This window comes from Rhincodon typus, chromosome 20, assembly GCF_021869965.1.
Source record: "Rhincodon typus isolate 14 chromosome 20, sRhiTyp1.1, whole genome shotgun sequence".
Taxonomy (NCBI): domain Eukaryota; kingdom Metazoa; phylum Chordata; class Chondrichthyes; order Orectolobiformes; family Rhincodontidae; genus Rhincodon; species Rhincodon typus.
In genome coordinates, this window is record NC_063351.1 from 30,932,017 (window position 1) to 30,949,161 (window position 17,145).

A 17,145-nucleotide genomic window follows, 5' to 3' on the forward strand; every position below is an offset into this window, starting at 1 on the left:
CTAAACAGGCAATAAAAATCAGAATCTCTAAAAATTGCTCAGGCAATCAGAGTTAAAAGGGACTGGATTATTTTACAGCAACTGCATTTCAAAGTGTTTTGACTGGAGCATTCCTCTGAGGAACTCTACCTCATACTGGAGTTAAATACTGTCAATTTACTAGCTGGCAAACAATGCGACAGAAGCACTTTGCCGCATCATGGAATAGTATATTCCCGACTTTATGTGCCTTCTCAAACGCATGCCAACAAATCTCTAGTTTATAGCTCTGCTAAAATAATTATTACCCTAAATGTGCAAATATTCCATGCTAGTGGATGCTGCCCTGGTCTCATTCCTCAGAGACAATATGCCATCCTTCTAACGTTCACAGAGATGCATTTGGATGTCACATTACTCATGTGGGGAGTAACATTCTAACTAAAGTCTACATTTCATTTAAATAAAATTAACCCCCAATCAACTGAAGGATGCCCTCAAATTTTACATTCAGGCAACTGGCTCGATAAGGGTATAATGTCACATTCTCATTCAATCAGAGGGATTTTCAATTGACAGCAGTAAAGAGGACAGAACAGGACTAGGGGTCGGGGACAGGGGAGGTTGGTGGAGTTTCCACTTTTGTACAGGCCCTAGGAACATTGAAGAGCAAATCTAAATCCAACCAAAAATTAGATTAAGGGGCCATTCTTTTCTTCACACAGACAAAAACATTATGAACTCATTCCACCTATTGGATTCTAAATCAACACTAGCATATTTATAAAAACTGCTTCAAAAGGGCCTGCAAATGTAATTATCTACTTCAGAGACATTTTAAATCTCAGTTTTGCCCACATAGAAATGAGCAGCAGATCATTTCCCACATTAACCATTTTGCAGTTTGCCCAATTACAAAAGTTCTTCTTCAGGCAAATTGCACTCATTCCCTTTGCCGCAGCATCTGGCGACAAAGTAATCAGGAGACTCTTGGGACTTCCATTTGTGAGACATGTATAGGAGTCTATTAACCCAGAAGTTGATTTATACTTTGAGCTGTCCCTCAAGTACTCACCCCATCATCCCTGGTTCTTTCTTTATTATTCCCAGAAAAACCAGATATATTTATTCTGCACAGCCTCTACTTGCTGATGGCAAGTAATATTTCAAGGCATCTACTCTTGGGTTCATTTTTGTCTAGTTCTGAGAAGTAAAGCTATATATTTTGCTGAGGTGGCTGCAGTTCTGTAAAGATTTCACTCACTGCTTAATCCCTAGTCAAACTGCTGCCTTCCATTCTTTGTTGACCTTCTGTGGTTTTTTGTTTCATTCAAACAGTTGCAGGGCTTGTTTGTTTCATTCTGTGGTTTGCTGTTCTGTCCTATTATTTTTCCTCCTTTCGCTTCTATTTTACTTTATTTTTCAATGTTGTACACCTTAAATAGGTTTTGATGAGTCTGGGTCTGTGCCTTTAAGAGAAAGGCCTATACTAACAGGTTTTAGCCACTAGGGGGGAGTTTGCACCAAGTAAGGAGTGATGACGACATGACACAAAATTTGGCATGAAAGTGAAGGAAACAAAATGGGTGATTCAACTGACTTCTGCACACAGGTAAACTGCTCCAGATTAGAAAATCACCTTTTATTGCTTAAAATGCCATTTTGTTTTGAACAGGAGAGCTGCATAGCTAAAGTGACAACATTGTTTGATGGCCAATGTAAGTTTTAAGCCTGTAAGAAGCCTTTTGGCTGTCAATTTTACTTTAACCCTTGAAGGCCTTCTGACTGTGTCTTAACATTTAAGTCAGGAAGCAGGATGATGCTTTGTTTCTTTGTTTTTGTAAAAAGCTTGAAAGATTTGGAACCTTAAGTAGAAAGAAGGCAAGTCTGCCTCCTGGCTATTTAAGCTGGAGATCTGTACTCACATGAAGTTATTGTGGTTGATCGAGTTGGAAATCATCTCTAACCTAATCAAAACCTTCCTGAGAGGTATTCTGCTCAAGAAGAAAGGTTTTACCATTGATGCTTTGTTGGAAGACAGATACCAGTACAAAGCCATAGTAGCAGGCCAATATCAACTATATGCTGTGTGTTCAGACATGACTACTGTTACCAAAGTGCACCAAATCTGCAGGATCTGTCATAGTTCAATTTGTCAGACCCATCCATGAGGAGGAATTCCTTCTGTCAGTGTCTTTGGAACTCCATGCCACAGAGGGCTGTGGGAGCAGAGTCCTTTTGTATACTTAATGCTAAGATAGTTAGATTCTTGATCAGTAGGGGTATCAAGGGTTTAGAGGTAAGGGCAGGAAAATGGACATGAGGAATGTTGGATCAGAATGATCCTGTTGGATGGGGAGTAGGCTCGAGGGGGATAAATAGTTTACTTTGTTCTTTTTTTCTTAGAGTCTCATGGTAAAAGCCAAGTCGGACTCCAAAACAAGATCCAGGTGGTCAACAAGGTGGTATAACTCCACAACGCTGATGGCATGGAAAGTCATGCAAATGTGTCAATTGCAAGAACAGCCAACAACTGAAACGCAACCTTTGGAAAATGACCAAGCCTTTCATTTTGTCAACTTCTCTCACCATGTCAACTGTCTAAGATGGCTAAAACCATCAACATCATATGCCCTGAAAGGCAGATCAACACACTGTGAAAGCCAAAATTGATGCACGAGCACTTGCCAACATGTTACTAATATACATCCTTAAAGACATGTACCTCAACAAATGGCACTTCATGACACAGCCAACGAAAGACCGTCTCATTGTGTATAACAGATGCAGTGGCACAATTGTACAGCAGTACCAATATGAAAGCTCAGCTTGAACTGCAAAATATTTGGAAATCTACCTGGTAGATACTGATGGTCCACCTGTGGCAGAGCTACCAGTCTGCTCAGAGCTCAACACTGTAACCAGATATGAAATTCAAACCACACCCACTGTGGTGGGAATGAAAGAGCCTTAGGATTTTCCTCTTCCAATACAGAGAGGAATGAAAGACAGATGACCAGCAAGCTGGAGAGAATGACCACAACTTCACAACAGACAGAGGGCATTTGTGAGAAATCCAGTCACACATATCTGGATTCCAGCAGGGATTTCTAGAAGATCCAACCAGGTAAAGTTTTATGAAATCATTACTGATCGTGGTGCTAGATTATGAAGGAATAGAAGCCAGCTCTGGCCAATGTATGACCCACAGAGTGAGGAAGAACACAGTGGCAATGACAATGCTGAGTGACAGCAACCAGCAGCAAGACAACCAAAATGTGAGCCAAAGAGCGCTAAGAATAACACATCTCTTTTTCCAGATAGGATATGACCCATAGAATCATACAGTACAGAAGAGACCCTTCATCGGGTCTGTACTGCCAGCACTAATCCCATTTTCCTACACTAGACCTATAGTCTTGAATATTATGACAATTCAAGTGCTCATCCAAGTGCTTTTTAAAGGTCATGAGGTTTCCCGCCTCAACTCCCCTCCCAGGCAGTGCATTCTGCACCACCGTTATCCTCTGGGTGAAAAGGTTTTTCATCAAATCCCCTATAGACTTCCTGCCTTTCAGATCAGGACAAGTTGTCAAACCCCCAAAACATTATACCAAAACTTGAATTACTATTCTTGTTAACTTTGTTTAAATATGTCTGTAATTGTTGAAATGTAACACGTGCCTATGTTCAATGATATTTATCATTTGAGATTTGTTTTCTTTGGAAAAAGGGGTATGTTGTGTTATGTCTTGTAGCAGGTGTATGACATACCTCTAAGGGACGTGCTCATGATGTCATCACTCTACCATAGCATTTGAGCTAATGACATTAAGCTCTCAGTCTCCATCATACAGAGTCCTGTTGCAGCATGACACGGAGGGAAACATACTGCCATACATTTGAATTGTTTAGCTTCAGCCCAGGTATGCAAGTGCCTGTGATTATAATGTACCCTATGTAAATACCAGGAGCTAAAATAGAAGTTCACTGAATTAGTTAATAATACTTGATGTGTCTCATATTAGTTCCTATAACACAAATGTGAGTATCACAGTGTGATAGTGGCAGATCATCAGTTATCACACATTATTATCACATCACAGATTGTTAATATTATGATGCAGGAATAAATTGCAAAAGCCACATACACACTAAGTACATCTGGAATTGGGAACAGGAAGTAAATCAAACATACGACAGGCAATTTACATTAAGGCAGCTTGAGTTCCATAAAGAAAGAGAGAGATCCATGACCAGTATGGGGCCAGTTTCCAACCCACCAAACCAAAGCCTTATTAAATGAGAAAGCCCACTGCTTTACATGAAAATTTGTGGCACAGTGAGTCTGATGAACGCATCCAAGAAAGTAAACATCTTGCCTTTTTTTGAAAATATATCCAGAAGTGTTATCATACACGGCTGAATGTTTTCTTTTCCCACCACGTCATCGTGACCTTTTTTTTTGTTTTTAAACTATTAACCACGACCAGAAAAACACCCATGTAACCAGCTGAATATTTACATGCCAAATAAATGCAAACCATACACCTTGTCTTTAGGATATTTTCTAATCATCTTGTTCAGAGATGTTATTACAAACCTCTGGAGCAGGTGGGACTTGAACACCGGCCACCTGGCTCAGAGGCAGAGACACTATCAATGTATCACAAGACCTCTTACACCTTGCCTTTATATGGTAACTTCATCATGACTCTCACATGCAACCAACTGCTTTGAAAACTAGGTCAATGCTAGAAATTCAGCGAATACTGTAAAATTAGGCAAATCCAATACCAATCCTTCATATAGCAATGTCTTAAAGGCTGCACTGAGCAGACAATCGGTTAATTGATCAAAACTTATTCATCATCTGCCCAATATGAAAGACAGAGTCAAGTCTGGTAATGTTTACATGTAAAAAAACTAGAAGTTAGGTGATTATAGTATCATTAAGCCAGGTCAATTAGTTACACATTACCTCATTCGTTTTACTTAACAAAAAAAAACACACTTTAAAAAGAAGTATAAAAGCTCCATGGTAATAGGAAAAGTGAAACTAATCTTACACTTGGGTGGCACAATCCCCAATCTGATTTATGCTGATGATGCACTGTGGTCAAGAAAAGGCTGAAAATCTCTTTGTATAGAAGCATAAATGTGACTGTTCTTTATGTTCTTGCCAAATATTTTACTTGGAAAAGAAAGACTTAAAACTGAAAGGTATTTAGCTAGAAGGCATTTAGTTAGAAGGCATTCAGCCACAAGGCATTTAGCTGTTTCCAAGAAGCAACAAACTGACTGCTGTTTTACATTTCCTCAATTGGCTATTTGCAATCTGGTTATAGACGATGTATCACAATCATATACTGTTATCACAACCAACTATTGTGTTCACTTAGGGGTCTTGTGATCTTGTGTCAGTTTAGGAAAATATATACAAATGTCAATTGTCAGTTTTGAAGTTTAATTTTTGTGACACTTTAGTTATAAAAATATATTCAGAAATTCACTCACTATTTTATTAATTATTTTAAATACATTTCAGTAGCATTGATATACTTAATATCAGTGATAACAGCAATAACTGTGTTCCAGAAATAAGTCTGTTCCCCTTTCAAACTTCAGACTTTCTTCACTTTCACTGGAAACTCTGAACTGCAACCAAGTTGTTCAGTTGATGAAAGCTGGTTTTGCACGGGATGGAGTGATAAAAATGATAAGACTCATTGGATATTTGAAAAATTGATATATGATTTGTACACATTTTTCAAACTTTCTATAATGCAAATATAAAACAATGCATGTAACCTACATGAAGACTCATTTGTAAGAATGAATGGTCCATTTTGAGAATTTGTTTATACATATGCAAAACAAAGGAGAATTTTCAATTAGAAGGTGAAGGAGGACTGTCCTGGTTACAGCAATGCTTCTTAGCGACTGTTCCTGAACTGAAGAGAATGTTGCAATTGTGTTTCTCTGTACCAACAAGTGTGCCGCATCCAATATTTACTGCACACTTTAAATAAAATGTGCCATTTGACTTAAAGGTGTTGCATTTTGCAGGTAAGAGAAATCTCATCAGTCATTTGCTCAGACTTTAAAAAAAAATTGTTGCTGCAAGATAAAAATATCCATTATTCTCAGATTTACAAGAGAGAACACCATTAATTTTGAACATGGAAGAAAATGTGAGAATGCAAATCTCTCACTTGCCTTAATCAAACAATGAAAGTTTGAGGAATTCACAGCAGGCCTCAAGATACACGGGTTAGCAGGTGAGTTTGCCCCCAGAAGTCAGCAAAATGCCCAGGAAAATTCAACTAACGGGACTTTCAAAGGAGGAATTCTTGTCCTCTCCCATGCCCCCCCTCAGTTTTTATTTCTCTCTCTCTCCCTCTTTCTCCTGCTTGCTCCTCAAGAGACGGAATCCATAATTGGAAGAGCTGCCAGGGCAAGACAGGGAGAGCCTGTGAATGAAGGAGCTATGCTGGGGTCAGTCCTGCAGAGTCAAAGAGATAAGATCAGAGAAGGCCTAGGGGAGCTTTCATGCAGTTTGCTGGATGGAGCAATGTGAGCTCCCATTTGGGTTGGGCTTGATTTTCAGCTGGAAGTGAGAGGACCCAGACTCAAAGCCTGACCCAGCTCCAGGTACTTGCCTCCATCCTGGCTCAGCTTCCTGGTCTGCCCCAATTTGGCAGAGGAATCCGGGGAGCCTCTCTGACTGCTTGTTCTTGTGGCTGAGGATTAGCAGCTCCAGCAAATATCACCCCCTTCCCTCCCCCAGTAACAACCACATGGTCCTCAAGTGGTGATGTCACACGGACCCTGTTTTGGGACCATGAGGGAGTTGGGAAGTGATGTCACAGTGAAGACCAGCTAGATTTTGGAGAAGATGATCTCTGCAAACATTAACATTAAAAAAAAGGCTTTGCAAAGATCAACTGCTTTAAAAGATGCTTTTGTGGACTGTATTTCATCCCTGTCAGTGACACTGCAGCTTTAGTGTTGGGAAAAGAGTAGTCCTTAATTTTTCTTGGGGGCAAAAATAATCTGCTTACTCTGATTCTTGGACAATGTGTTGTTCTGAAAGTTCAAATTAATTCACATTAATGCCAAATAGAATTTTGGTGCTGCTAAAAGCGAACAGATAATTAAACAGAAACCATAGAGTATCTGTTCAATAACATACTGCATACTGTGAAGATGAATGTCTATTTGAAAATTTTTAAAGAATACACAAAATGTCTGCCATTTTCACTGGATAGCAAATTAGCATGGAGAATTCAATTCTAAATGGTGAAAATTCCAAATCAACATTTTATGTTCTTTATATTTCAGTCCAAGAATTTCATAGGGGCCTGACAGCATGAGCTGTGGGGAGAAATGTGGCAGAATCACACCAAGACTACAGAGGCTTATCTTGACATTAGGAACAACTGCCTTGAAAGTGGAGTCACAGGTGGATAGGACAGTGAAGGCGGCATTTGGTAAGCTTGCCTTTATTGGTCAGTGCAGTGAGTACAGGAGTTGGGAGCTCATGTTGAGGCGGTACAGGACATTGGTTAGGCAACTTTTGGAATACTGCATGCAATTCTGATCTCCCTGCTACAGGAAGGATGTTGTGAAACTTGAAAGGGTTCAGAAAACATTTACAAGGATGCTGCCAGGGTTGGAGGGTTTGAGTTAGAGGGAGATGCTGAATAGGCTGGGGCTATTTTCCTTGGAGCATCAGAGGCTGAGGGGTGACCTTATAGAGATTTATAAAATCATGGGAGGCATAGATAGGGTGAATAGCCAAGGTCTTTTTCCCCAGGAAGGGGAGTCCAAAACTAGAAAGCATAGGTTTAAGGTAGAGGAGAAAGATTTAAAAGGGACCTAAGAGGCAACATTTTCACACAGAGGATGGTGCATGTGCAGAACAAGCTGCCAGAGAACGAGGAGGAGGCTGGTACTACAGCACCATTTAAATGGCATCTGGACAGGTATATCAATAGGAAGAGTTTTGAGGGATATGGGCCTAATGCTGGCAAATGGGACTAGATTAATTTAGGATATCTGATTGGCATGGACGAGTTGGACCGAAGGGTCTGTTTCCATGCTGTACAACTCTGACTCTGACTCTATAACTTTCTGCATCTTTTAACTAAGTTCCAGATGTTGAGGTGAGATTCTTGCTCGGCAGCGACAAGTTACCTATTAAGGAAAATTACTCCCTGTTAATGACCTTATTAATTGCACGTCTTGCCTCGTTAATATGCAGCTTCCTTTCCTACCACCAAATGCAAGCAAACGACACCAAGCATTTTTGACATGAAGGTCAGAGCAACTTCAGCTCACTGCATATTCCAAAGAACATCCATGTTGGGCACCTGTCACACACACACACTCCACATCCAAGGACATTGGTATCCAACACGTACCAGTCCCTAACGGCCCACATGGCACATCTCCGGTTACTTACAGTACATGTCTGTACTTCATTGCTGCATTTTGGAACACAATGGCCGAGTATCATTATAATGCTGCAGCAAGGACATGCACCCACCTCATGGACTGGACCAGGCTGCACCTCCCGGCTCTTTGCTCACTCACTCTGAGCCTACCTGGATGCTCACAGCATCTCTGCATTGCCTTGCCGTTTTGTTCCCTGCCGGTCAGACAGAATACCAGGTCCACACTAGTGCTGAGTTGCCTTGCTGTTTAGTACAGACACAAAGCCAGCACACTTGCCAGCAGGCCTCAATCAAGGCAAGGGGTCTCAGAGCTCCTGGCGTAGTAAATCACCAGTCCACGGTTAGTCAGTATCTCAGGGTGGTCGCAGTATGAATGCTCTTTACCTAAGGGGTGAGGAGCCGTATTTCGGTCACCCACCATCCATTTTGATTCTTTCTGCCCTTTTGCAGGCTGTTTTCCTCCTGGAATGAGAGGGAGGGTCAGGTATAAAGGGAGATTAAGCAACCTGAATGAGTGATTAGGCAGCGCGCAGGGCATGTGTAAGGTTAGTGGTGTTGGGGTCTGGGGTGAGCGAAAGGGAGTGAGGGAAGATGTTGTGGGCAATAGTGAAAGTAGGAGAATATGGGCCTTGGTGGGGGGGTGGGTACAGTAACAGAGATAGAGAGTGTTTATGGTGGCATGTACATTTGGTCATCGGGAGGTCATTGACCTTCCTCCAACAGTGCTGTACGTTACTCCAGTCAGCTGAGACTGTATGAACCCACTGAGAGGCTTGGACCAGGCTGGCATGGTTTAGTGTCATGGCCCCCACTGCTGGTCCAGGGGCCTCTGTGCCACACCATTTTGCAGGCCCTCCTAGCCCTAGGCAATAAAGCTGGTCCGCCAATTTCTGTTTCTCTGCCATTGGGAAATATTTCAGGAAATGTGCAAGCCAGCTCCAGACTGACAGCACTTGTCCTGGTGCACAACAGTCTTTTCTTTTTAAAAAAGATGGTGCAGGTGCCAGGGATGCCAGTCAATTCTGGGATAGTCTGGCAGTGGTAAGTTATTCCTAGTTGGGCGAGTAGCAGGATGGGGCTAGAATTGGGAGTGACAGTCACTATAGGGGCAAGGTAAATAACTATTGATGAGTTTGGCCAGACATTTCAATAGACCTCATGGAGAGAAACCCTTAATTAAATTTGAGGAAACTAACACTTAGTCGAAAAACGTTTGATTCAGCCCATAGAATCCCATAGAGCCTTCACTGTATGGAAAGATACCTTTCAGCCCATCATGTCTGCAGTGGTCATCAAGTATCTACCTACTTTAATCCCATTTTTCAGCCCTTAGCCCACAGCCTTGTATACTATGACATTTCATGTATTCATTTAAATACTTCTTAAATGTTGCGGTAATTCCTTCTCTACCACCCTTTCAAGCAATAAGTTCCTGATATCTATGGAATGTCTATTATCGTTATTTTTACCAACTTCCAGACAGCATTTGATAAAGTCCTTCATAACAGACTGTCAGCTCAAGTTAAAGCTCATGGAATTGAAGACCATTAAGGACAAATTATTGACCCTGTTCGGAACTTGACTGCAACAAGAGATAGAGTAATTTGCAGATGTGACTGACGTTGGACTACGAATGTCTGTAATGGGGCCTCAATGTATGGAATCTTTAGTAATTGAGCTATCTTATCGATCTAAAGAAGAAACTATAGAAAGGAACTGAACGCAAATACTGAAGGTAAGTTTACAACATGTCCGCATCATTCAATATAAGAGTTAGGCAGAATGAAAAAGGAGCCCCTAAAACCAAAATATAACCCCTGAAAATCAAGATGTAGCTCTCATGAAAATTTCAGAAGCAGCCCTCAGAACTGCAAGACCCCTAATTCACATCTAGTCTGTAGATATAGGTCTGGGCCCACTTCCAAATGAGTAAGGGAATTGATTAAAAACCCGACCCGGATTTTTATATCAGCAAGTTTGGAATCATTTTCTTAATTGATTGAGACAAGTTCTGCTTTTATTTATCATTAGATTTATCTGTTAAATTGTATGCTGAGAATAAGCATCATATACTGCCACCAATACCTTCTTTGTGCAAGTTTCTCCAGGGCCAGTGTGGTCCACTGAATGGATTAGAATAGGCAACCTATTGTTTAATTGGAAGAGTCTCTGATAGTGAACAAGATATAGTTTATTGCATCTCTGCAACAATTTTCATGTTACACAGATATGGCATGGATCATTACAATGATTGTTAGAGAACCTAGTCTTAGATCTGACTCTCTCAAGATCTGTACTGACTCTCCCCACTGATCCTCATCACATCACAACAGTGGATAGTATTTATGGCACTCAATCAGAATGAATTCTTTGAGAGTCATATGCAACACACATGATATCTGACATCTAAACCAATTTCACTGATAGCGAAAGGCTGTACATCTTAAAGTAGTATTGGGAATTTAGATAGGTATAGCTTTTAGACTGCAAGTAAATGCTGGGTCCCTCTTTATATCAGGGAAAACCAAACCTAGGTCCTAACTGCATGAACACAGTTAGAGAAAATCATTCATTCATAGATCTCAAAGAAAAATTAAATCTGCAAATTAGGCAGTCCCTTTGGACTACCAGCTAATATTTCTAATATCGTGGTGGCTTACATTTTAAACAACAGCAAAGAAATCAACAAATGGTCATAAGAAAACAATCAAGAACGATAGTTTGTCCTGATTTCAACAGCAATAATTATAATGAAACACAGCTTTGGCAGAAAATTTCAGTCATCGAGAACTTTCACTTCTATATTGCTGTGGAGAATTTCTATCTTGTTATAAATTGGAAAATTGAATATTTTAAAATGAAAGTGGACATCCTTTATTCAGATTTCATTTAATCTCTAGGGCTATTCTTTCACTGGCCTCTCAATCAGGATCCTCAGTGTACTCTGCTTCTCCATTGGTATCCTGATTCTAGTCATTGCTCTCTCACACCTCTAGTCTCTCGGCCCATCATCCACTGGCTTCTGGCTAATCACCTAATCCTGTGTTAGGTCCTGCATCCACCTCTTCTCCCTCATCGTATGAATAGGGAGAACTTCTTCTCCCTATTCATTATTAATGGTCATCATTATTCCGCTGTTCTATTTTGTTCCCTTTTCTATTTGGTATCGATAACCTTCTCATCAATCTCTAAAACTGTCACAAACCAAATTCTTCCATAACTTGCGTCATGTGTCATTTCCATGTTAGTGTTAACTGTGCCTCAGACACAAACTTCTTTCTCCCACTTATTCCTATTCAGCCATTCCTAGTCCATGCTCTTCTCCCTCTTTATCCTTCCACCCGATCATGGCCCTAGCCCAGCAGCAAACCCTCTTCAATTATTCTTCCCATCTGTTACTACTCCAGTCTACCTTCTCTCCGCCACTGCATACTCACCAAAAAAATCACTTGTTTATTTCTGCTTTTGCTCAATGACTCATTAAGCATAATACTCAAAGGAGTTAGGGGATAATATTCCCAGCATATTATTCATTATTAATGCTTCCAGAACTGACAATGGAGAATGCCAAGAAATACGAACATATAGGAAGAATGGCTGAAAATACTCTAACTACAGTGTATCAATTGTATTTGGCCACATTATAGAAACTCTTTAGGAATGCTTTTCTAAAGGAAGTAAGTTAATCATTATCCGAGAAGATGGGACACAATAGTCTCCTTCTGCATCATAGTTCTACAGGGACTAAGAAATGGGCACAATATTACTTCACCAATAACGTTATTGATTGAATATGATAAAATGACATTAGTTATTCCAAGTTTTATCGTGTATGAAATTTCAAAACAATTAAAAAGCATCTACAATGATAGATTCTATGGGAGTTTCTAGGCAGAAGCATCATGGGTTTGTCACCGAATCCAGTAGGATAATTTTTACTTGCTGATACCTTGAAAGCTTCTTCAAATCAATATAGTCCCAGTACGCAAGAAACACTTCGAACACAACTGAAAATACTGGCTTAGGAAATTTGGCCATAAAGGGATAAACAGGCTAGAAATACAACTCGTGAGACTAACATACAGTTTCTTTAGTCTTTGCTATTCAAATTCTACCTCCTACCAGCATGTATTAGAAATCTTCATTTTTGGAAGGGATCTGATAACTGTTCTTGTCTTTATTGTAAACCTAGGATTTTCCACTGGACAATGTGTTGGTTCCACACAGGTATGTTGAATTGAAGCAATTTGTTCCTGATTCTTTGGATACTGATTCACAGATATATTTAGAAACACAGGAAGTCACAATGTTAAAGGTTTTCCTACAGTGCTAGAAAAGTCTGAAAGATCTTTCACCTTCAGGATGCTTTAATATTCACCCACCATGTGGATCCAACCACAGTATATTTAAGATTAGATTTATATTTAGGTGTTGCTGCAGTATATTCATAGGATTAGATGAACCCTGGCCTCAGAATTATGACATATACAAGGAACAGGACTTGGTCCCACCAGCTTCTGACTACGAGTTCAGCTCTGCATCATTTGCCAAATTAATTATTTTCTCAACACAGATTGGACAATGAATAGATGTTAATCTTAAAGCTGAATCCTTACCTCTGGGGTGAGGTATTTACTGATCATTTCTTGTCCTTTTTCCTCACGTTTTTCATCTGGCATAACTTCATACTCCGCCTGGAAAGAAATGGTAAGAGATTATAAATCATTGAAAGCTATTGTTGACAGGAAGTCCAAAAACACAAAATGGCCCATTCTGAAGATTCAACTTCGAACTGTAAACCACTGATTATTGAGACCTTCATTTTTCTTTGAAATAGGATTTCAAAAATACCATTACATACATGTGACATTTCATTTGGCACAGAAGTTATAACAATCTTCATAACTGAGATGCAATTCAAGATGAAGCATGATGCAACATGATTAGAGTTAATGCGCTCTGTTCAGAAGACCATTAGGGATAATTTCAGGACTTTGGTCCTTGGTTATGAGAAAAGGTCACACAACTGAACTGTTTATTGGAAAAACAGATAAAATGGAAACATGATTCAATTTATTAATAATGTAAAACTGGATCATGCATCAAGTTACTTAACTGAGATAGTGAGCAGCGAATGAAAATAAATCCTGACTGGATTGAATACGCAATCAGGAGAAAAGAAAAATTACGACATTCAAAGTGACAGTCTTGGTTGCTACCTGTGCTTTACTCTGCAATGATTACTACATGCTTTATCCAAATACAACCAGTTGAAATATGCTGGTGGTTGAAGTTTTACAATTTGAGTACACATTTTATGAAAAGTGCATGCATCCATAAGCTCTACTGATATCAAAGTGACAGCACAGATAATTCATACGAAATCCATCATCACATTGTTCAGTCTGTTCTAAAGCAATCTGCCCACGTAGCCTAAAGTTGATCCGACTGTCTTAAAAGATTAACACATTTTTCATAAAATCTAATTATAACAAAAGACAATTGACAGCACATGCCATATCCACTACACTGTGCCAACTGTAATACTGCCAAAAAGTAGCATTGTTCTCTCAGCATCTGTTGCTTATTTTCAGTAATTACTTTTACAGTCCTTATTAAAATATGTGCTTTACTCCATTAGAATTTGCTATGGCCTTGTAGATAACTACCAACAAAAATGTACGAATTAAGAATGTCTTATTCAAAATTATTAATGTTTTAAGTTTGGAGTTAAATTTCAACTTCAGCAAACACACAACTGGGGATAGTTCAGCTTTTAGTCTTCCTTTCCATTGAACCACAGCTCATTTTCGTCCCATATGGAAATTCAATTCCAATTCCATTATAGTGGAGAAATTCCATGAACAAGCAGGTATAATTTGACTTGAGACATCCTTCAAACTTAAATTTTGTTCGCCTAGGGATAACTCATAAGTTTTTGGTAGGAGATAATGAACGGAGTTGTTGGTTTGGCCATTCAGTTGTCAATTGGACACGGTATATAACCAGTGGCTGACCCACCAACACCATTTTAAAACCTTACCAAAGTGAAAGTGACCTTGCAATAGTATATCTTTCTTTTCGCTGGCTAGGTTGAGGGTTGGCAGTGAGGGAGAGGAAAATCTCACGCGTTATATTGGTCCAAAATCACTTGGTTTAAGCCAACACCAAAAGCTCCACCCTTCATTTCTATTTGCATTTGGAGTTTAAACTGCATTTACTTTGAGCACCATTTTGAGATAGGCTGAATTTTCAATAATAATTGCTGTAAAGTTCGGCACAGCAATCACAGCATCTGAGGTACTCATGAAAAACATCAAAGACCTCATCTGATGCATACCAAGCACTTAATGAGGGAAAAAAACAGACAAATGTGGATACAAGTTTAGACAAACCAAACATTTATTTGGGTGAAACTTGGCGAAGTGAACACACTACACTTGCTGAAAATATGCTGAAGAGGTTAACTTTTTGAAAAATTAATTTTTGATTTGCCCCGTGAGTAGCAACAAAGAGGGACTGATCAACTGTTTATTTGCTTATTAACTTTTCAGACAGCGTGCAGGGCCAATCAGATTCTAAAAAAGTGAGAAAATAATGGCTTAGGTCAAATAGAGTCCAGAGGTTGAAAAACATTTCCCTCGACGCAAAACTGATTGTTCCCAGCTTTGTTACAGCCAATGAAACTAGAGATTACATGATAAAAGAGGTTTGCTACTGGATGCTTATCCATATTGCCAACATGCTGAGATGCTCAAATTTCAAATTACTGACTCATCATCCCTCAGAAGAAATCTTATGAGATAAATCATCACAGGGATCATCTTTACTGAGAAAATGTTCAGGCATATTGCTAAAATTATTTGCTACATACATTAAAAAAAAGAAGATCCTTCTGATAGAGCAACTGGAAAAGGAGATCTTTATCATATTAGAACTTTATTTCCATGAGGTTATTGGCATTGACAATATGGGAACAAAATAAGCAGGAAAGGAAACACTGGAATGTTTCCAAGGACCTGTTCCAGTGTCCCTCGGATGAACAGAATTTAGTGGCACAGACAAGAACAAAAGGGAAGGCATTAACTTATTAAAATCCTTCAAGTTTATTTCATATGATGAGAGATTTTTAAATTGACTAACTAACTAACATTGAAACAGTAGTTTCACTTAAACAACAAAAGTAAATTATAGTACTGTGAATAATTGTTGACTTACCAATATGATCCACAAGTAATCAATGAGTTATCATTACCAAATTACACTATTCCTTTTATTAGCTCTAACACTTTGTTGTCACTCTTCTTTCTGTCTTACACATCCATCACTTTTCACCTTCCATGTGTTTTTTTTCAAAGCTGGAAACAATTCCATAACTTTCCAGGGGTACCACTTTACAGCAACATGGTCAACAGAATTTTTCTCAGCCGTGATTTGAAGACCATTTCTCTACAGTTCAATCATTCATTGTAGTGAATGTGCCAAGAGATGTTTCAAGATGATGTAATAAGGAGCTACGCAAAAATAAAAAAATCTTTCTTCGCCTTACAGCCCATTACAGAAAGGCAGACAAGAAACAAAGTCTTGCATTTATATAGTGCCTCTCAAAACCTCTATATCCTAAAGCATTTTATAACCAACCAAGTATTTTCAAAGGTTTGTCACTGTTGTCACTCAGAAAATGCAATTTGTGCACAGGAAGCTCCCACAAACTGCAATGCGATATTGACCAGGAAATTTGTTTCTCTCTGGTTTATTTGAGGGATGAACATTGGCCTCAATACCATCGATAACTCAATACCATCGATAACTTAGCTTCTCATCTTCACAATGCTGCCAAGGGATTTTTTATATGCATTGAGGGGACATGTAGTGCTTTTGGTTTCATGCTTGGGTGTAAGGATGGCAGCAGCGCAGTAAGCAGCGTCCTGGCCTTTCCCCTTTGTCTGCTTTTTCTTTTCTTTATTTTCCCCCCTTCTTCTTTTCAGTTTTTTGTTTTGTTTTCGCTTATAGTTACCTTTTAAAGACAGCTCTTTTGGTAGAAAGGCGGTTTCGACGGGGTCCGGAGAGGTGACGTATTCAGAGGCAGTGTGGCCAAAGTGTCAGCCGGCTTGTGGAGCCTGAGGCAACACTCTTGCCTTGGCATGGATGGCGCTGGTGAAGTCTGCAGCAGGACCCTGTGGCAGAGTGGAGTGGCCTGGTGAAGTCCGGAGTGGCATCTGGCAGCAGCATGGCATGGGCTGGTGAAGCCCAGAGTAGGACTGTAGCGGCGGCGAAGGCAAAGTTGGACTCTCTTTAAGTTATCTTTTCTTTTTTTTTATTTTAAATTAATGAGAACATTGCCAATGCATGGCGACTGTATCAACTTTTCACTGTATTTTGTATTGAATACACTTGACAATAAGCGACTCAATTCAATTCATCCAAAAGATGAAACATCTGACAATATAGCACTCTCTCAGTAATGTCCTAGTGTCAGCCTAAATTTTTGTGCTCCAGGATTGGGAGTTCAACACATCACCTGGTACAGAGAAGAGACTAATACAAAATAAACCACAACTGACACAGCATTGTAAACTATGGGATTACAGTAGTTCAAAAAACATTTAACATTTCCTTATCTATTTTTATTTGAATTCAGTTCTCTACTTTATGCAGCAGCATCAATTTGGCAGCAGGCATAGAAACGTTTCATCCTTTTCACTTG

At 39.5% G+C, this 17,145-nt stretch overlaps 1 protein-coding gene and 1 long non-coding RNA gene across 3 annotated transcripts in view; one reads left to right on the top strand and one right to left on the bottom strand.

Moving 5' to 3' along the window:
* LOC109936422 (G protein-coupled receptor kinase 5) overlaps nucleotides 1-17,145 on the bottom strand; it is a 243,528-nt gene that overhangs the window by 84,810 nt on the left and 141,573 nt on the right. For both annotated transcript variants that reach the window (XM_048608894.1, XM_048608895.1), the window contains one exon: nucleotides 13,055-13,132. In XM_048608894.1, the coding sequence (XP_048464851.1) occupies nucleotides 13,055-13,132 (78 nt within the window). The remainder of the gene's footprint in view (nucleotides 1-13,054; nucleotides 13,133-17,145) is intronic.
* LOC125485569 lies at nucleotides 1,514-16,839 on the top strand. The gene is made up of 4 exons (XR_007264278.1): nucleotides 1,514-1,591; nucleotides 2,386-3,106; nucleotides 6,130-6,260; nucleotides 9,918-16,839. It is a non-coding gene; the product is annotated as an uncharacterized LOC125485569 (long non-coding RNA).